Here is a 21,337-nt window from a genome sequence, read left to right on the forward strand (position 1 = left end):
ATTGCACTCACATATGCAATTATTAGCAATCTCCCTTGCTTCTTTGTTTTCTTCTTTTCGTACTTGGCTCTTGTTCAGTTGACAATGCAACATCTCTTTTAAGAATTCCACTCTCCTCTCAGGCAGTTTTGCTCAAACTTGATACAATTAATTGCACTATAAGTACTTAACACTATAATTTCGAGACATAAATCAAGGGTGTCGCTCGCGCTGGCGACTGATATGCGCAGCAATAAAAATAATAAAAATGCACAAGCGGTGGGACTGCGACTAAAGCTGACAATGAGTGAAGAGAAAAAACAATAAATTATTAACAATTTTCACCTTTGCGTTCAGGTAATTGCATTTTTTCATTTGCACTTGGGCGACTATTGGTTTCCAAAAACTTTGAAAGGAACCTTTTACTCTTAAATACTGAAGTTTCCGAAGCTTCATTCTAAATTGGTGGAGGCAATATTGGCAATATTAAATAACCTCCGGCGTGAACAGATAAAATTGGAAAATTAACTTCGAGTTAACAGACTTGAGTTTGTGTTAAATCACTTAAGGCTTAACAAGCTATTTCTAGAATTATCAGAAAAATGGGCAATTACAGGGTTACTCGAGAAAGACGCCAATTTTCATATGAAAGTTCATTTCTCAGCTTTCCATTTTATTTGAGTTAGCAGACGGTACAATAAATAATATATTTACAAACGGCACAAATGGTAAAAGAATTCAATACGCTTCTGTGTTTTATTAGTCATGCTTTGTTCTACTCACAAAATAAATAATAAATAAGGATAATTTAATTTGTTAAGAGGTTAAAATCCCGCCGTTTTCGCTGCTTTCCGGCTCGTTGGCGCAGCAAAAAGGCCTTTTGTATACCCAACACCCTCCGCTACATTTTCCATCCTTGAGAACCGGGATAAGTGCACAAAAACAATGAACCAGGCATCTTTGTGCAGATATCCTCTCACAGAAACTCAGGTTTGGAGTGAACTCTACTCTCTTTTTACAAAAACTTTCTTCGAACGACACATAGGGCAAAATGCAGTAGAATTCACGCCAATCGGCTGTGTGGTTAATTTCGTTAATATAACAAAAATATTAAAGTCAGTTGGCATTTTGAGATGGTCACTACGAAAAGGAGTAAAGAGCTCTCCTCTGCTTAAAAACGGAAATAAAACTGGTCCTTCAATTGCATCAATTACTAGTAACTATTTCGTCGATTGTGGTGTGTTCAACAATGTGCCCTTTCTCAGCATTCATCACTATCGTTTGTACTTGGGACTCCTTTATCAAATATAGTTTGAAAATGCCTGACACGCTACCATTCAACTGAAATCTTCACGACGAAAAACAAAGATTCCAGTCGAATCTGCAGTCTGAGAGCGTAATTATTAATTTTCTGTTTTGACACGACGCGTGAAGAAAAAGGGAACACGGCTAAAAGGGTTAAAAAAGAGTTCGTTTATCAGTCGATTAGGCGTCCACGAAGCCTTTGCGGGGCATCAACCAGTTCTTGGCGCAGTAGCAGCTGACGGTGCTGACGTAGAGCAGAGCCAGCAGGGCGCAGGTCACCGACAGGGCCAGCAGGGTGCCGCGACCAGAGCACTGCTCGCTGCTCACGGGAGTCACCAGCGGCTCTGAAATTTCAAAAGCAATTTTTTATTAAAATTTCATTAAAGAGCCCGAATAGAATGAGAAAATTTTAATATATTTGTAGTGGTTGCGGAGCCGAGCTCCCACTCCTTTTTCATTTTTAGTCCAGGGTATTGTTATTCATGATTGTTAGAAATTCGTTAATGCAACAGAGAGAGAGATTTTTAATTTAAATTAGTTTTCGCCGGACACACGAGCCAACACCCCGCGACAATGCAATCATTTGGAGCGTATAAGCCAGTATTCTACCGACATTCAATTTATCCGGGGAAATTGCAATATTGTCGCGGACACAATGTCGAGACTAGCAGCGATCACAGCTAGATTCCCACTTCTGGAATTGGCGCAAGCTCAAGTAAGTGACGCAGAACTTGCTCTTGCACGCAAGGGGAAGTTTGCATTACAACTTCTTGATTACCCTCTGCCAAATTCAGATTTGAGAGTTTGGTGTGATTGCACAAATGGAAAAATTAGACCATTCGTCACTTCACAATTTAGGAAACAGGCGTTTGATTTGGTGCACGGACTAAGCCATCCTGGTATTAAAACCACTGTGAGAATGATAACTCAAAAATTTGTGTGGCCAGGAATGAAGAAAGACTGCACAGAGTGGTCAAAAGCGTGTCTTGCTTGCCAAACGTCAAAGATCCACGTGCACAATCGCACACCATTACAAAGTTTTCCCCTGCCTGAACACAGATTCTCATCTTTGCATGTGGACTTGGTCACTTTGCCATATTCAGATGGTTTTAAATATCTCTTGACAGTCATTGACAGGTACACCCGGTGGCCTGAGGCAATTCCGTTAACCGACATTACTGCCGAGACCGTTTCTCGAGTATTTTATGAAAATTGGATTTGCCGTTTCGGTTGTCCTCTGACTGTAGTATGTGACCAAGGTAGACAATTCATTTCTGATCTGTTTGAAAAACTAGCCGAACAAATGGGATTCAAGTTAGATTTCACAACTGCTTATCATCCACAGTGTAATGGCATGGTGGAGCGCTTGCATCGCACGCTAAAAGCAGCGCTCATGTGCCACAAAGGGCAATGGACAGCCGCCTTGTCAACCGTTTTACTAGGATTGCGAACTGTGTTAAAGGAGGATTTGAGGTGCAGCACAGCAGAGTTGTTATACGGCGAACAATTAAAATTGCCGGGTGAATTTTTCGTTAAATCCGAGAATGAAATGCCGCAACATGAGTTGTTAATTAAATTGCGCGCGATCATTGAAAAATTACGTCCGACTCCTGCTTCACACCATTCAAATCACCTCAAAACATTTGTTCATCCTGATATGGCTACTGCTTCACACTGTTTTGTGCGTACTGATGCGGTCAGAAAATCATTGCAGCCTCCATACACTGGTCCTTTCCCGATAGTAGAAAGAGGACCCAAGTTTTTCAAGTTAGAAATCAAAGGCCAGCACAAAAATGTCAGTGTAGACCGTCTGAAACCAGCTTTTATTTTAGCCACAGAGTCTGTCTCTACAATAGAAGTAGTTAAAAGCAAAGTGGTGGAAGAGCAGACCGATCAAACTGAAACTGTCGAGAAAACTGCAAAGTCGTGCAGAAAAGTAAGATTTGCAATTTGAGTTTAGTTATTGTCTCTTAAAACTTCCAGTTTACTCCCCCCGGACTAAATGTAGTGGTTGCGGAGCCGAGCTCCCACTCCTTTTTCATTTTTAGTCCAGGGTATTGTTATTCATGATTGTTAGAAATTCGTTAATGCAACAGAGAGAGAGATTTTTAATTTAAATTAGTTTTCGCCGGACACACGAGCCAACAAGTCGCATATCTTAAGTGTTCCGAGCGTTTAATTGTGAAGGACCCGGCTCAATCGGGTAAATTCTTTTCTAATTTTAAATTGTTCTTCAAGACAAATCTCTTTAAATTGTCAATTCTAAGTCGTGTATCAATTTTGTTTAAAGGTCCTTGTATTCTGTTAGACTAAGTCGCCAAGTGACTGACGTTCATAAAGAGAAGAATTCGTTGAAAATCCCGCAAGGTTTAATTTCCACCTACTACCCCCCTAAATATTTATTCTTAACCTTAAAATATAAATAAGTTGTTAACTTTAAGCAATGCTGAATTACAGTCGCAGAAATTTTAATCATGACTCACCATCAAATTCAGCAGAGGGCGTCCTGCCAGGCTCGACCGAGCGCAGGAAGTCCTTATTCTTCTCATCTCCAAAGTCGAGCACCAGGATTTCTTGGCTGATGGACATGTCATCATCGGAAGCCTCCTCAGTGGAGTTGACGGAACGCCTCCTCCTCTTGCCCCAAGACTGGACGCCAGCGTCGCAAGCAGCCTAAAAATGGTTTGACTGTGATGAAAGTAACATTATATTTTGAAAACTGCTCACAGGTTCGCAGGGTCCAAGACAGTACTTGACGTTGCACTGGAAGATGACTCCATAGGACTCGGTGAAGCGGAAGGCCTCGTACACGGATTGCAGGGCGTTACCGTCGGGCTCGAAAGCGGGGAAGATGGTGGGGTCAACGGGGCAGCTGAAACGGGAAAAAGCGCCTTTTTAAGTACGACACCCTAGCAAATTTGAGGGGTATTCTTACCCATTCTCATCAATGATTTCAAAGGTGCTCTTGGAGTCCTTGGCCATAGCAACGCAGCTCCTGGCGAAGATTCCGTACGGGGCTAAAAATTAAGTAGTCGAAAATTAGTAACTGTGTGAAGAACTGAGCGTGACTGAAAGACACTTACTGTCGTCGGGGATCTCGATGCGGAAGGTGAGCTTGTCTCCAATGCGCACGGTCTCGACCTCCCTGAGAGATCCGTCCACAATCCTGATCCTTGGGGGAGGTGCCTCAGGAGCAGAAGTGATGCTGATCATATCGGGATCTCTGCTCGGCAAAATAAGAATTAGCATGAAAGGTCTCGCTCAATTAAATGGCGTCCAACCTGATGGGCATCATGCCGAAGGTGACGTCCTTGGGCGACATGTCGTACGTACACTTGACCTTGTAGATCTTGTCAGCCTTGGTCATCACGACGCTGTGGTGTTGCAAAATCACAGTGTTGGTGAACACTCCAGACTGAAAACATAATTGATTATGTGACGAGGTGTATAATAATGTACATAAATAATTAAAAAAATTAGAAATGGTAAATGCTCTGTTCATTTATTAAGAATAAAAGTACCACTTACCACAGACTGGGTGTTGCAGTCCTGGCCAGTCATAGTAAGGTCCAGTCGGAAGCTGTCAGACTCGACAACATCGATGTTGCAGGTCTCAGAGCGGCCAAGAGCGTAAATGCGGCCGTTGAAGGGTTTGTTGGTGCGCACCGCCACAGCGATACGAGTGTCCTTGCAGTTGACGGTCACTGAGAATAAAAAGCAAAAATGAATATTTGGCGTTACAAAATTGTGCGTCCAAAAATTACCGTCATAGCAGGTTCCAGTCTTGTCGCAGTTGATGTCTGAGCGGGTTTCATTTGTCAGAGTGTTGTCCTCGATTTTGTCCACAGTAATAGGCAGATTTTCAGAGGTGGCTAAATGAATCAGTAATGAATTAGCAATCCTGAAAAATTGCATAGCAAAATAAAATTACTTTTCTGGTCGCAATAATTTTCAAAGTAGGCTCCAGCGTTGTCTCCGGTGTCAATGAGAGGACGCTCAGCGGTGAGGAAGGTGCTGGGGCCGTCGGGCAGGGAGCGGTGGTCCAGGTGGAACAGCTGGCAGTTGTACGAGGTCTTGTCAGCGCGGTAAAGGGCAGAGCGGCACAGGAACTCTGACTCCACTTCGCAGGCACGCTTGCAAGCTGCCTCAGACGGAGCCTGCAGCTCCTTGTCCACATAGAAGTTGAGAGACACGTACTGAGAGATCTTTTCGTCGGCAACACCGATTCTGGGAGGCGTAAATGTCTTCTTGCCCTTGCAAGCATCGGCACCTGGAAATTCAAATTTTAATTTTTTGCTTCCTAATTTTTTATCTTTTAACATCAGTATATTTTTTTTATAAAATCATTCCTTTTTTAATTTCAAAGGTCAAGCGTACATTGATTTAATTATTTTCAATAGATATAATTATTTTACCATTAAGACAGAGATTCTCAAAGTAATCAACTCCAGGAGAGTCAACGAGCTGGCTAAGAGGTCCGGTGCCGGCGGTGCGGCGGTCGGTGTCGCTCAAGTGGCACTGCAGACTGGCGTAGTTGTACTCGGCCGAGCGGCAAATGAAGCGTTTCTGCAAAGCAAAAAACGTGTCAACCTTACAAGTGGCTGATTTTCTGCTCGACCGACGCTTTTGCGAAAAAATTATCAACGCAGGAGGATAAGAGTTGGGGGAGGAAGGTTTGCCATCAAAAGCATTTCTGCCAAGAAAACCGCGAGAAAAATTATCTTTTTACTGTCGCCGTTGCAGGGAAACTTACCTCGTTAAGACAGGCGGCCAAGCAGGCTTCCTTGCTCGAGGTGTAGATCAGAGCGTTGTCCAGGCCCCTGATCGCTTTGTTAGGCACGCGCTCAAAGGTCCAAGGACGCGGGCAGACATTGTCTACAAAATCATAAAATTATTCACGTGCGTGAGACTCTATTTTTTGTTGTATATTTTACAATTTTCTTTTAATGCGGTCCCTTACCTGATCTGATCTGGACCTTGACCATGTAGTACATATTGACGGCCCGCTGGGCGGTGGCAGTGGGGTTGGAGGCCTGCGTCTCGTTCTGCAGCTGGCACAGGGTCTCCTGCACGGGGGTTAGCGGGTTGGGCACGAAGCTGAATGCAGCGGCCAAGCAGTTGGGCTCCTGTCGACACCAGCCCTGGCACTCGCTCAGGGTCAGGTTCTTCGCCGTGTAGTAAGAGGTGCCGCGGTAGTCATAGTCAGTCAGCTTCTCAAACGCCATTCGCACTGAAAACACATTTTCAATTAGTATAGTGGTTTTGTTTGGACCGTGCGCACCATAATAAATATCCCATTTAGCGAACGTGAGCTCAGCCGATTTCATATTGCTTTTTGCGGCCGTGTCTTATACGGCTTGCGGGATTTCTAAGCCTTTTGATTGAATATCACGATCTGTGCGGTTTTCCGAACTGGCCAGCAGCCGAAATTGCTTTATTCACTCCGACCTGCGATGAATGGAATCCGTTCTCAGAACATTTGAATGGAATTTTTAATTACGGCTCCTCATTATCGAAGCCGACGGATGAGTCGTGCGGAATAATGAGCTCTGATCGGCAATATCATCACGTTTCGCGCACGATAAAATGCATAATAATTGCTCCAGCTTTCGTCTCTTCCATCCTCGCGCGCGCGATTACGGTACGACGAAAGGCAAAATCGTAACGGGAAACGTGCGGCCGTCGAGTCGGAGTCAGTGGGACTCGGCCGAGCAAAGAGGAGAGATATGCATCACGCTCTTAACTCCTATATTCAGAAGTATACACCCACCCACTCTGTTTATGCATGAGGTCATGGCTGCTCGTCTTTTGTTCTGCATTCTCTCTGGGTCACGCGACAATAGTCTCACATACAGTTTTTTTTTATCAGAGCCAAAACAATTACAAGGAAGGCGCTTGCTCCAAATTTAGCCTGTTTCCGTTTCTCACACTTTAAAGATCAAGCAGCCAAATTATAAGAAACCTCTTTTTTATTGTAGCTTTTTCCACCGAAATCGTTTCTCAATTAATTTTAATACATTTTCTGCTTCCAAGTTTTTGGCCAATAAAAAGCTAATAAAAAGAAGAGTTATAGGCAAAGGAGAAAATAAAACTTTAAAAAATATTTTAAAATACTAAATTTAAAAAAAATTTTGCAGTTATTAACTTGAAAATAAAGATTTCCAGCTCTAAATAATGAGTTTATGGCTCTCCCAAAAGTAGCGTTAATTCAATTAGCCAGCGACGAAAAAGCGTTCGCACGCTTCCGCACTGTGTTATACATAATATTTTCTTCTTCTTCTTCCCATTGTTGCGGACGAGAAATTCTGGTCAAAGGCACACAGAACTGAAATTCGCACAAAGCCTTTTCTGGCATCCCACGCGGCGTGTAACCTACTTGCACACGAAAAAACCGCACTCTGCCGCGCGACACGAGTGACTTTATGACCGAAAAAAGGTGAGAAACAAAAACTCCACATTCGCAAGGTAAACCCGCTCAACGGTTTTGGTCGAAACAAAATCTGACTGAGCGAGAAAGAAGCAGATTAGCCACATGGAAATGTAAGTCGTAAAGACATTTTCGTGGGAATCATATCGGTTTTATTGCTGCCGAATGCCGTTAAGAAGAGTTTTGCTGCGGCATCATCTGTAATCGTCTGCGAACGGCGGCGAAGGATTGAAAAAAGCAGGCGTTTCACGCCAGACGGCTGATTAATGTTTATTTAATTGTCGTGTCGCGAAAAGCGCCAGTCATCGCACCACTTTACACAAGCCCTTATGCAAAATAGTACTCCACGTCGCACGTACGGTACTCTCTCTTGTTTGACCATTTTTTCCATCCAGTTTACATTCTTTCTGCTGGGCTTGCATTTTGATGACGGTTCATTTTCCTCGAATTCGCCCGCGGTAAGGTTCTTGAACCTTTTTTTGACTTCGCAGCGGAATTTCATCTGCGCCTGGCAGCATTCAGGATGAGACAAACTTATTATAATATATTTTATACGCTGCGAGGAAAGCCGTCGGGAAAACAATCAAGATCTTATCTCTATTGTATCATTTGCTGATGGCTCTTTAGCATCTTATCTCTCAGGGCTTAAGGTGTGGTCTGACCGTCAAACTCATGCTAAAGAGACCCGACAACACGTTACACGGCACGATCTTCACAGCTCTCAATCAGTACAGACATATTCTATACAATTTCTACATATGATAACGCATTTATATTCATTTCAAGACTAATGAATTCGAAATCCAGGATAATTAATTAAGAGCATCAAAATTAGCAAGTCTCCCGATCAACTAAAGTTTCGTGTTTGGATTTTCGAATTGAATTCATTTAAATTAATCAAACGTAATTACCTTTAAGATAACAATGGCCGAGTCAGAGTGAAAAATTGAAATTTTGAAGAAAAAATAAACTGATTTCTGACATTTGCCGAAACAAGTCTAGGCTTAAAAAGCGTAAATTACTCTTGCTTCTGTGTGCTTTTTGCCAATAGGGCGTGATTGGCATTGTTTCGTTAAAATAGCAATCACGTTTTGTGTTCGAGTGAACTCTTAGCCCACATAACAATATCGAAATATTGCATGAGCACGGCCCAACAACTTCCTCTCCTACGCCAGGTCGCGCGTGTCGAGTGTTTTTGACTCGGCAAGATTTGCATACTCACTGTTTTTGGCGGCAAGGGTCGGCTCGAAAACGGCCAGGACGACGACGACGACGAGGAAGGAAAAACAGTGCCCCTTCATGGCTCTCTTCTGGTCTTACGCCTGCAACAATAACAACAAATGATTCGTCACAAAATAAATAGCTGGAAATAAGCTTTATACAACATAATGACACCGCATTTTCGGGGCAATTTTCAAATGTCTCAATTCCCACCGCCCCGTCGAGATTTGTGCAATTGCTCAGAAGTAAATACGTGTGTCCAGCACCAGCTGTTCGCAAATTGCAGCAATGCTCTCAACAGGCGCCGTAGCACAATGGCCTATATTCGCGTCGGTCGCGGTGCAAGAAAAAAAATGAGCCGATTTTTTGCCCAGCATGGGACATCTCAGTCAGCTGAGGCTGCATCTGTGGAGCGACTGCAGCTCGTGTCCCGTTAGCGGCACACACAACAGTTCATTGTCATTGATGATTGCACCTCCATGTATTCCCGTCCGTTCACAATAACTAACGACCTGGATAAATCGTCTCCGATTTACAGGCACGCCTCAGAATGCGCTCTCGTTCACGCGCAAATGATAAATATAGCCGACACTTCCGGCTATTCACGCCGCTGAAATATGTATAATTTCTCAGCGTGCGGCGGTCAAGACCGACTTGTTACGCAAACCAGAGCCGCACACGCGTAATAAATCCAGATTCCACGAGCCAATAAGCATGAAATTAGAGGCGGCAGGAATTTGCATTAATTAAAGCAAAGCACATTTGGCTCTTATTCAGAGCGAGAATTCCGTAAATATGAATCTGCGCCACAGGTGTTTTTTTTCGTGTGGCAGCGTCGACGGGATAAAATCATAAAATGCAAATTGGTAGTTTTGTCTGGGTGGAGCATCCGTGCTTTTGACATTGTCTGCGAGCTGCGCGGGGTGAAGCCGGGCGTGTTTGCTTCCAAACGGATCACAAAAACACCGGCCGCCAAGTGTGAGAGAGAGGAACAAACGCTTAGTTTTCATATTTGCCCAGCAACTTTGAATCCGTAAACGCGTACTTCCGCCCTGGGTGCAAACAAAACAAGCACTTTTAAACACCGAAAAAACACCTCCATTGTATCTATCATGCGTATATAATGATTAAAATGCATCTTACAATTCAGAATAGAGACCATTTTTTATTAATAAGAAGTGGTTTACGTATTAATATCAATAAAAAAACAGTAAATATTCTGGAAAAATGTGCAAATATATATTAGGCACGTTTTCGCGGCTCTTTGTGCTCGTTGAAGCGCGACGAAGGTCCTGCAGGCAAGGTCGAAGCAGACAATGAGTTATTAGCACTCTCGGCTCTTGAAATAATTTCCAGAGCAAACATGCGGTGCGAGCCAAATCCAGTGCATGCATCATCGCGAGTCAGTGACCCAGCGCCGAATTAATTCCCTCGCATTGTTTGCCGAAGAATTCATCCTCACGAGAGCGCTCTCTGGTTGCGTGAAGATGATGGTGCGAAAACGATGAGAGACTTTCTCGGTTGTTTTGAATTAAAAGGCTCGTTAAAATGTAGGCGGAGATCCGAATTTCAGATTAACTTGCCGCACTCTCATAATTGTCTGGGCTTAATGGGGCTGTTCAAAGATTTATGGGCCCGTCAGAGGGCGAAAGACAAATAATTTAATAAGACATAACAGGAACACCCTCAGATGAAGGAGAAGCGGAGAAGGAAATAATAATTCGTCTGTTTGAGGTGTATGAAGAGAATGAGAGAATGCACTAATTCCTTACAATTACTTCTTAAAAAGGTTTTATAAATAAAAAATAGTATTAATAAAAAGAAAATTACTTGTAAATTAACTATCAAAGATCATTGTGTATATATACTTTTTTCAAAATAAATTAAAAAATCATTTTTATTATTTTAAATTCAAAGACCAATAAATTGAAAATATGTCAAAATATTTTGTTTAATATTTTTATTATAATAAATTTTTGTCTTTTTTCTATATCAATTTATTCCAGACATTGCTATATTTTTCAAAAACCTGCAGAGTGCGTTCGTAGATGTTTTTTTTCAAATTCAGAATTGTCCGAGAAGTTTTATCAAGTGATAACACTTTGTGCCACACAATGATCTCACCTGTTTTCGATTTTAAGATTATATTCGTTTGCAATTCGCGTGGAGGTGTTAGGTTCAAAGACCTAGCGCAACGTGCGCGGTGCTATATCTTTTGCCAGCTAAGATTATCATGATTATGGTGGCAGCGAGAGGTGCAAGGTATCGAATGGTGGTTTCACTTTCATCCCAGCGTCATTTTTGCACAAATAACGCTGTAATTTGCCGCACTAGCCGCAGCAGGCAACAATGGAATGACATCGCAAGTATACGTATAATGATGGCCTTCCGCGCGCAAATGTGAATTGCAAATTGGCATGTGCAGCCCGAGACAAACGCTTTTGGGTGCAGCTCGCAGCTTCCCATCACCGATTTTGAATGGCAAGAAGGCACTATGCGATTTGTCGTGCGAATTCGGGACAAAGCAGACCAAGAGAGACGGAATACGTGTCAGGTGGCAACTCGCGATGACTTTCCCAGGCACTAAATTTTTATTCCGTCGACGCGCAGGGCCGTAAGTGCCAAAGCGTGAGCACCGAAATGCCTCCTGATGTGCGGACGAATTTTTATAGATCCAAAAATCAGATCCCAAACATTCCGCAAGATGTGGAAATTCATTATTGACGCTCTCGTAAAATTTACCGCTCGGCGAGCACTAAAAGGAATATGGCTCCGCAATTATCTCACATGTGGGCACATCAAGGAAACGAAAAGCGCCTTAAAAGGCCTTATACTGCATGTGGGAAGTGCAAATAAATTAGCAGCGAGTGCGTGAACTCACCGGAAAGTAAATCTAACGGGTTAAACGTTCTTTGTTTTTCGACAGAATTCTTTTTCGCGCATGCACCGTTCTCGCACAAGTGTTCTAATTGGCTAGCAATTCACACTTTTCTAAACGAATATGATGAGCAAGTACCCGGGGAGTGCAAAAGACTTAAAAGGCTTGAAAGCCGCGGCTCCTTCAAAGTACGATTTCAAAGGAAAATTCCAAAAGATGAAGGGACTGCTGTTTCTTTAATTGAAAATTACGGGTTTCTTCCTGTCGCATAATAAGAAAAACTTTAAATTTCGCCACCAGTTGGAACGAAATATTCACCTGTAGCACCTTGACGTTGAAAATTTCCAGGAAATAATTAAAATGCAGGGATGAATTACTCGCCAACGCAAATTCTTCCAATTCCCTGACTCGCAACGCGCTGCTAATTGAGTCTGGAAGCGCTTTCAATTAATGGTGTGCAGTACTCACGGCGGGCAATGCGAACAAGCACGTGAAGTGTCTCAATAAACAATGGCATGCCGTTTGTCAGCGAGCCACAATTACATCATTCTTTTTTCTTCCTGTCGAGAGTTGAAGAGGTGAGTGGCCCTTCTGGTTCCGTACCTACCTCAATTAAGCGAGTAGCCATTGTAAAAGTAGGTTGCCAACATGCAAATTGCGGTCCTACTTGAACTCACGCCAGGTACGAATTCTCATTATTTCATTTCCTTCGAGAGATTTTTACTGCCGTCACGACGGCGGAGGAAATTTGTTAGCCTGCCAATAATACGCGTGTGATTGCCGAAATTGCGGCTCTTGGCGAGAGACGCCTAGCGCCATTTATCATTTGTTCGTCTGACAGGTGTAATTGCTGCTAGGCGTGTTGGGATTCAATTATAATGCTCTTTTGTCGGGCTTTGTTGGACTTAGTGAGCAGCAAATGAGGAGAACAACATTGCCAACGGCTGTCAATAAAATTCTATTCTAATACTTATTCGCGTTATTTAAAGTTTGTGGCTACATGAGGCATTCACAGATGTGGCTTAATTGAAATATTAGAATTTTTTATAATGTAATTGCCCATGTTTTTTTTTATTTAAATGCAGTTAAAAATTAATTGTTATAAAATCAATTGGGACTCAATACAAATAAATATTTTTCCCGTCTTCAGTCTGGATAAAACCTGAGCTGCTGTCGGTCAAGGTCGATTGCATTAGCTTAACGGTTAAAAAGGTTTTCGCCCTCCACAAATGCGTGCAACCCCATCTGGATGATATCGAATGTCGGCAAGTGCGCTGGTCTGCCGACTTTCGTGAACGACGCCGAGGGTCAACGAACCTTCGGCAGGTGCTCTGTATATGCAGCGCTCAAGCAGGCAGGCAGGCGTCTCTTATGCTCGCGATGGGGGAACAGTTAGCCATAGCAAAGGCTTGCTTTTTGTGTGTGAACACACCGAAGAACGAGACGCGCTCCAGAGAGATAGAAACGCAGCTTGATTTTAATTTGTATAGGCGAAAAGTGAATCCAGGCTCTGATTGCACAGCCAGCACGCCAGACGACGGACGGCTGACCCTGAGTGAACCTTTCTTCTGGATGCTGGCCCGCCGGCGGTCGTAAACACGCCGGGCTGCACTTCCTCCGCCAAAATGTAATTAAATAAATCACAGAGTCTGCATGCGATCCATCCCGCAGTGTCCCTCTGGGGTACCGTAACTTTTGTCGTAGCTGCCGGCAAATTAATGGCCAGATATTATGCTTTCACGACTTGCTACTATTATTATCGTATTCCTCCCGAACAAAAAATAAACGCAAACTTCTTTTGCTTTTCCTCAATTCTCGGCTCGGCGCCGCGGAAAGCCTTTTCGTGTTCAGGGCGCAATCTCACGACCTCTGAAATGACATATACACACACACAAGAAGCATCAAAACACTATAGCAGCGAGAATTATCTCTGGTCTGCAATCGTGCATGCACCAAAGACTAATCTACACGGCCGAAACCGCAATTTAATTGCGCCTCATCAAATAAATATCACCGCGCGGCATCTGGAAATTCTCAGCACTTTTCCATTATTCGCAAAAAAACCCTTGTGGCCGTGAAGTTTGGCAATTAGAAGAACGCGCAGTCCGTCAGAATCCGAGGAATACATCACGGTTGATGTGGTTGAACGAAATTAAGCCAAATAGATGAGAAAACCCAAGGCCCGACTGCCTCAGATAAAAATCGAGTACTTATAGATCAGCAGACAATAAAAATCGTTTTCGACCGCTTTTGTCGTAAGATTAGGCACTGGTACGTGCTAGCGTTATTATACGCTTCGCAGGCCGTGCATGAACTACACTCTCATGAATAGACCGTTTATATACATCACGTAGAAATATGTGTATCAGAGGAAGGAAAAGGAAATCCCGTTAAAGCAGACAATATTGGATGTCGGGATTGAGTACTGCGTCAAATCGGCCTCGCGGCTTCCAAACATAAAAAGTCGAAATCAGGCATTCGAAAATTGGTCCCAGAAGAGGCGAGAAACTGCTATTTTTAAACCGGTTTCATCACTCCACGTGCGCGGACGTTTTCTGCGGTTTCCACCGTGGTTCGGCCCCGAAATCAAATAAAATCGCAAATGAAGTGCTGTTCGCTCGCATGCGGTGAGTTGGCCGTTACATTGATTGCACGCTTTTAGCCAGACCATTTGCCCTCTCTCAATTGCAAATAATGAAATTTCAGAGTGTATACACGCTGCGTTTCCGGCGCGAGAATCAATGAGAGGCAGAAGAAACGAATGACCGCAAATCACCGCCGAAAACCGCACACACGACTCTTCACTTTTGGCCGCACGTAATCGTCGTAATGACTTTCCGAGGACTGAAACACCGTTTTTGCCGCGCGGCGACATTTTTGCATGGAAAATAAACGTAGACGCGCATGAATGGCGAGACGGACGCACTCGCCGGACACGTCTCTCGTCGCCGTGCCTAATTGCCGGCCAATTTGTGCCCGAAATTCCTCGCAGAAAATGACAGTCTCAATAAAGGTTCTTCACCTTGCTGTGAACGTTGACAAATAATTTTTGGGGTTTGAAATAAAAATAAGGAAATGTTCTCAAAACTGTTAAAACAAATCCTAAAAAGGTAAAACATCTGAATTAGAGTCTACAAAGAATAAGTTGCAATGCCAGTGTCCGTTTTGGAATGTCCCAAAGAGTTTCTTCACCTCTCACTCAAGACAAAAAGAGAAAAAAGCTCTATCATCGCCCGCACATACTCTCGGAATTTCGCCGCTGAAAAAACAATCCGCTTAATTGCTCGCTAGACTTTTTATCGGACGAGTGTGCTTATACGTTCCCTTGTTCGTGTCCAGGAGCACCGCATGTGTCAACAATAGACGCTCGGCTTTGTTGTTGCATGGCCGCCGACCTTGCGGGGCCGATTTTTTGTTCTCTTACGCGGCAAAAAGCGCCTAAAAATCGGCGTGACGCTGCATCGAGTCGATTTCATCTCTCGGCACTTTGACTGACAGCAATTTCGATAGACTAAACGCTTGGGTGCGGATCGCGGCTGAAATTCTGAGTGCTGGCCGCAGGGAAAAGCCCTTTTTTGGTAAGTGCATTTTGATTGCGATTATGGGATGGAAGGCATTATGTAGCGCTGGACTTTTCATATTGCTCGCCTGCCTAATTGAAAAATTTTCTGCGGCTTCACCTTCACGCCGAGTTAAAATCTCATTTGACTCCTGGGAAGCGGAGGCTTGTTGGTTTTTTGTGTTGCTTTGTCGATCAAAGAAGTGGAGAAAAGGATGGATACTATTGATAAATAAATTTAAATCATGAGACGAAGAGAGGCTAGTAGCACTTTTTGTAATGGAGCCTTAGTATATATGTGTTGCATAAATTTAGCAAAAAGCCCGAGGGAAATGCTTAAGTTGGAACGCAAGCAACACACCCCGTGCGAACATATCGGTAAATCGTCTTGCCAAGAGCTGGTTTGACGGCGCGGCCACATTTTCAAGAGCAAACGCGTGTGCATTACATCACCGATCGGAATATATATTTGTAATTGCTCAGCAGTGCGGGTAAAGTGAACATAACTGTTCGAATCCGCATCCAGCAGCTTCCTGCTCTCGAAATGTTGACATTCGTGAATTTATTTTCTTTCCGCGGAATCCGTTCGATTTCGCAGGTGATGTCATAAACTTATAATTCCTCGTGCAAGGATGCGAGCATTCGTAACGGTACACATAATATATATATGTATATGCCGACCCGGCGCCGATAAATGTTATTATTTTTTAATGTGTGTGAATAACTTGCATGCGCGATGTAATTGCTAGCCATCGCACGCATCACCGCTTCCCGCATCAGTTCATTTCTACTCTTGTCAGTATTGGGCGCAGGAGAAACCAGAGCGCCGAGAATCGGAAATTAGAGCCTGTGTAGATTTTAGCACCGCTAGCAAAATTCATGCTGGTCGCTCAGGCGCGTCAATGAATATTCATGCTGATTAGATGGAAAGTATTGGAAATTTGAACGAAAGTGACTCGAATAGAATTAGGCAAAATCGGCATGCTTTAACGAAATTTCTCACAGTCGGACGGAGCAGGTCTAATTTCGTATTCAGGGCCACGCGTCTCTCAGTCTAAAATTAATCAGCAGCGAAATATGCTGAATTAGTCGCCGGTGCGACACTATTGTCATAACACGTGTGAGAAAATGTCCTGCGAAACAATGCCGAGGCTCAACATTGACATGCACTAAGAGTTTTTCCCTTTCATGACTGACCAGCCTGGAATGCCGGGCCTTTTCATGTCCGAAATTAGCATTATTTGTAGTTTTCTGCGCGCGAGCAGGACAGGGGGTCCCAGCTAGTGGCTACAGTTAGAACGCGGTTTTGTTCTCCGTGAGTTTGAGACGCGTCGGGGCGTTAAATTAAAAGGAAGACAGAAATAAAAGACGCAATTGTCACACGCAGCGTTTTCAGACACTTTTGCTGCTCCGGACCACCGCGCGTCGGGCCTATTTTCAGACCGCTCCAGCCTCGTCGCGGCACAAAGGAATCTGCTGCGAGGATTTTTGCGGTAAAAACGCGACTCAATGACTCGGCTTGATGTCTCATCTCGCAGGTGGCCAGAAGTGGCAGTTTGATATAAAAATATTTCACGTAAATGAAGGATAGGAACATCTTTATTTGCAATAAAAAAATCTAGGAGTTCTACATGTTTATTTTCTTTGCAACATTTATAAAGAACAGTTTGCCAAATCATCGCTTGTTTTTTCTACCTTCTATTCTTTTTTTAAGAGGAAACAAAAGTTGAACTCATCAAACTCCTTTTTGCAGGTGTAAGAAACCACGGACAGCGTTTGATGGAGATGCAGAGCAATTAGATTTCCTCTTTTCGCGGGTGTCAGCCAGCAGCACCGAGCATGTAACTGCTCTAGGGTACAATTGCAGCGATATCCGGCGCGTCTAATCGCGTACTTTTGGTACTGGAGGGACACGTACGTGTGCGCATTGCGGAGAACAAGAGTGAAAGAAACGTGTGCATGAAGAAGCAGAGGCATCGTTCACAGCAAAGCGTCGTTTTCGTGCAGCGCTCTGTTGCGCTTGGAGAGGCCCGTGAACTCTCAGGCTTTTTGCACAAGACAAAGAGCCAGCCACAACTCTTTCTACTTAGCCATCGCCTCCCGAGCAACAGATGGACGCGTCGAATCGAATTTTGCCAGAACTTTTTGTTCCCGAAAACCAGCAACAGTTGCTACTGCTGCTGCACTCGCACAAATAAAATGAATACTTTTGTTTCCTGCGGCGAAAAAAGGGACTGCTAGGTGTGCCCGTTTTTTGTGCTGGTATTTACGCTCTTGTGCGTTCATGGGAATAATATTTAAATTTAATATATTATGCAGGCTCGATTTTCAAATTATTAAAACAAAATTGCAACTTCCTCATTCCAAGCCCGAGAAATTGTTCGACAGTTTCCAGAAGCACAGTTAGAAAAATTAATCCGCTCAATTTCACTCAAGCGCATTAATTTTTCGCTCACGACTTTCTGTCAGACGGTGCCGTGTTGCTCGTTTTATCTCGTCAGAGCCGAGCCAGACGAAAAAATTACGTGCTGTGTGTGCAGTGCAATAAAAAGTGATTTTAAGGACGAAATGAATGAAAGAAACACGCGGGTGAGTTCACCCGCTTGTGCACAGTTATGATTCCGAGAGCACTTCACAAAAAACGAAAGGTTAATTGCCTAATTTCCACGTCGTCTGGCTGCACAGATTGGGCAAAACTAACGCTATGCTGCGCAGGAAAGAACTTTTCACGGGCGAGCAAGCGCACACTTTCGTTGGGCTAAAGCGGCGCAAAAATGGTTTTACGACTCAAAAGGACCGAACTTTGGTAAACGCCTCGACGAAACAGTTAGTCGCTCTTTAAATGATTTGTCTTTTGGCCAGGAAGAGCAACAAAGGAGCAGCCGCGCGAGGTGAGTCAGTGCTCATCTGCTTTTCATAAGCCCATTGAACGCTCTAAGGTGGCCGCGTTGATATTCTTCATCGGCCGGCCGGCCGGACGGCACAGATGCGCGCGCGGTAAATGGCCTAACGGGGATCCGCGTCTGCTGCGAGTAATGAATAATGACGAATGGCCGTTTCAGCTGATGCCTTCAACGCCGGCTGGATGCGCGCCAACTGGGTCTCTTTTTCTTTTTGCTCGCTCGCTGCCGGCTTTAATTGCTACCGAGCGGTAAATGCTCTTGTATAGTGCTTATAATTCCTCAAAAAGTATCTCGTCTGATGAAGTCGCAGAAATTATCCTCCGCTCGCCACGCAAGAGAGCAAATCAAGCGCAAACAGTCTAATTGGAAAAGAGAGCACCGATTCTAATTAAAGATTTTTTTCTTGTTCTCTGATGAAAAGATACGTACGTATTTAACTTCATTTTAAAAACATTGCAAAAATAAATATTTTTTAAGTAGATATGTCAATGAAGACTGGTGCACTCGTGATTATTTTTAGGTTGATATTCGCTGAAGTAAAGCTTAACAGAAAAAGAGTGAAAATTATTTTTATATCTTTTTTATCCCTCTGAAAATTGGGAAAAATCTCAAATTTTCCCAGTTTGCCGTTTAAATTTGCGAAAAGATCGGCTCCAAATCTTGTTTACTAGTTAAGTGGCGAGCATTGTTTCCCTGATAGAAATTAGGATTTATTTCAGAAGAAGGCAATTTACCTCGTAACTCGCAAACCGTTTGATAGATTGCGACGAGAGGTATATTGAAATCAATCGAAAAAATTATGGACGAACAGTACTTTTTCGAGAATATTTAATTGAGTTGTTTCTTTGATCCTTTTTTCACTATTTCACGTTGTAGAGTTTAACTATTGCTAAATTCCGCAAACAATATACTCAATTTTCTGCAAAATAATCTTGATTGTTGGCCTTTAAAGCTCTACTTAATGAATTTTAATTGAAGAAAGCAAAAAATTTAATTTCAGACGCCTCATAAAGTATGGGTTCATTCTTCCCTGCTGCTTATAAAAAACTGCCGTCTAAATCGTAGTAAAATTACACTTCCTGCCGTTTCACCGATCAGGTTGAGCACCGCAATTATTATAAAAATACTCCTCCGCTATTGTAATGTGTAATTAAACCGCGTTTAAAGCCATCTTTCGTACTTTGCCGCGAAAACAGGAGCATTGTCTGGTGATTTGAGAGTGAGCGGCGGAGCATGCGAGTAGGAAAATTAAACTCGGATCCGGTGTGCGGTAAGAAAAAAAGCGAGAAGCATATACAGATGTTTAAAAGTGCACCTAGAGGGAATATAAGCTGCACATCACGCTGCCCGACAATAAAGGAACAAGAGGCAAAGGCAAATGAATCCGCACAATGCGACAGGAGCAACGCTCTGCACGCCGGTGGCATATGGTCGTGAGAGTTTTTCATTCTCTCGGCTTTGAACTTTTTCCTAGTTGCGTGTTGGAATGAAAGGATGAAGCCAAGAGATGACATAATAATTGCATCTCACAAAAACTTTGCCTGCTATTGACGTTGACAGAGCAAAACTTTTTTGGGTGTTTTTTTTTAAATAGTATTAAAATAGTTGAATGCTCTGAGTTTGAGAGGGTTAATTGTGTACCAGACGCTGTTTTTAATTTTTAAGGGAATGAGAGCAGCATTTTTTTTTTATCAAAATCAAAGCAGTGTAAGTAAATAATTTCAATAAAACCCTGAAGGTAAATTTAGAAAATTACTTCAACTCACTAACCAAATTTGTACGATCGTATGACATTCAAAAAGTATTTTTATTGAACTTACATGTTAAGTCGTAAAAATTTAAACTTAGAATTTTGAACGTCAAAAATCTTCCAGCAAAAAAATGCTAAATAGTCCGGTGAAATTTAGCTAAAAAAAACAAAATAAAAAATCTTCAAACTAAAATTTTTAAAATACCTAAAAATTTCAAATTACAATTCTTCAAAATGTTACGAGGCAGACGACGTATTGTAAAAATGTTGTTTGTGACACTCACCACGCAAGAAGAAAAGAGTGCAGTGACTGGGTAGCTGGTAGCAGTGATGCTGGTCGGTCGGTGCCAAGAGCTGGAAAAAGGAAACCCGCTGGCACTGCGGCTGCCTGAGTGTCAGTCGACTGGTTCCGCAATTCCGTTCACCTGAGTGTTTTATACGCTCCCCCTCCCGCTCTCTGTGTGGATGACCGACCTGGGCCCCCTCTCCCTTCCCCAGACCGCTCTGCCCTGGACCGAATTTCGGCGAGCACCCACCTTCGCACCGCCCGAACAACCAAGAAAAGGATGAGCACGTCAATCTGTTATATTAACATTTACCTACCAAATATATAAAGCTCATGTTAAAAACCTGCTTTACTTTGAGGTTATTACGCTCTAAATAATATTATGTTCTTTACAAAATATTATATAACCTTTTTAATTTTTTTTACAAGAATAATTAAGTTAAATAATTCGATTTTTGCAATGTTTAAATAATTTATTAATTTTATTTTTAAATTTTAATAATTTTTAAATTTATATTAAAACAAGTTCATGTGTCAACACTTTATTGATCTTTCTAATCAATAGCATATCGACTGTTATATCTATTTCTAATTTAAATTTGTAGTAACTCTCTATCCGATACCTGATAATGATAAATTAAAAGATCAGCTCTTTACCGCACAGTTACTGATAGTTTATTGTGGCTTTGACACTTTGAAGAGACCATTCATAAAGAAAAACAACAGAAATTTTATAATTCATAAGAAGTTAATTGTAAATTAGATAAATTACAAGGAAAACAGAATCCAGGACAAGGGATTTTATAATCGCAATGGGTTCCAGTAATAAATTAAGTTACGTGGTTTTCATGTACACAAAGCGTGCTCCTCTTACCGAATGATAGAGGAAGAAGACACATATATTAGGCGAGGGAGGGCAATTAAAATGTAGCGTTAATCTGCGACCTGAACTCGGCGTGAGCGGGACAAAAAGTCTGACTGTGTGCAAGTGCACCGTGGCAGCTCACGGAAGAGCCGGATTTACCGCGT

At 42.7% G+C, this 21,337-nt stretch overlaps 1 protein-coding gene across 1 annotated transcript; it reads right to left on the reverse strand.

Annotated features, from left to right (window-relative positions):
- Window positions 1-617: 617 nt before the first annotated feature.
- On the reverse strand, window positions 618-20,458 carry tyn (trynity). Its single transcript, XM_065488712.1, has 14 exons — window positions 20,307-20,458; window positions 8,934-9,033; window positions 6,245-6,514; window positions 6,038-6,159; window positions 5,700-5,850; window positions 5,216-5,554; window positions 5,049-5,156; window positions 4,813-4,988; window positions 4,566-4,699; window positions 4,368-4,507; window positions 4,220-4,301; window positions 4,012-4,156; window positions 3,768-3,957; window positions 618-1,628 (listed from the first exon to the last, which is right to left on the reverse strand). The coding sequence occupies exons 2-14, from the start codon at window positions 9,010-9,012 to the stop codon at window positions 1,465-1,467; spliced, it is 2,100 nt and encodes a 699-aa protein (XP_065344784.1). The 5' UTR covers window positions 9,013-9,033; window positions 20,307-20,458; the 3' UTR covers window positions 618-1,464.
- Between the last annotated feature and the right edge of the window lie 879 nt (window positions 20,459-21,337).

Source organism: Cloeon dipterum, chromosome 4, assembly GCF_949628265.1.
Source record: "Cloeon dipterum chromosome 4, ieCloDipt1.1, whole genome shotgun sequence".
In the NCBI taxonomy this organism is placed as follows: Eukaryota; Metazoa; Arthropoda; class Insecta; order Ephemeroptera; family Baetidae; genus Cloeon; species Cloeon dipterum.

Coding starts and splice junctions, on each gene's coding strand:
- tyn (XM_065488712.1), bottom strand. CDS start 9,012: ATGAAGGGGCACTGTTTTTCCTTCCTCGTCGTCGTCGTCGTCCTGGCC. Junction 5,555..5,699: donor TGAGAATCTCTGTCTTAATG/GTAAAATAATTA, acceptor TTGAATTTCCAG/GTGCCGATGCTTGCAAGGGC. Junction 4,989..5,048: donor GACTGGAACCTGCTATGACG/GTAATTTTTGGA, acceptor TTTTATTCTCAG/TGACCGTCAACTGCAAGGAC.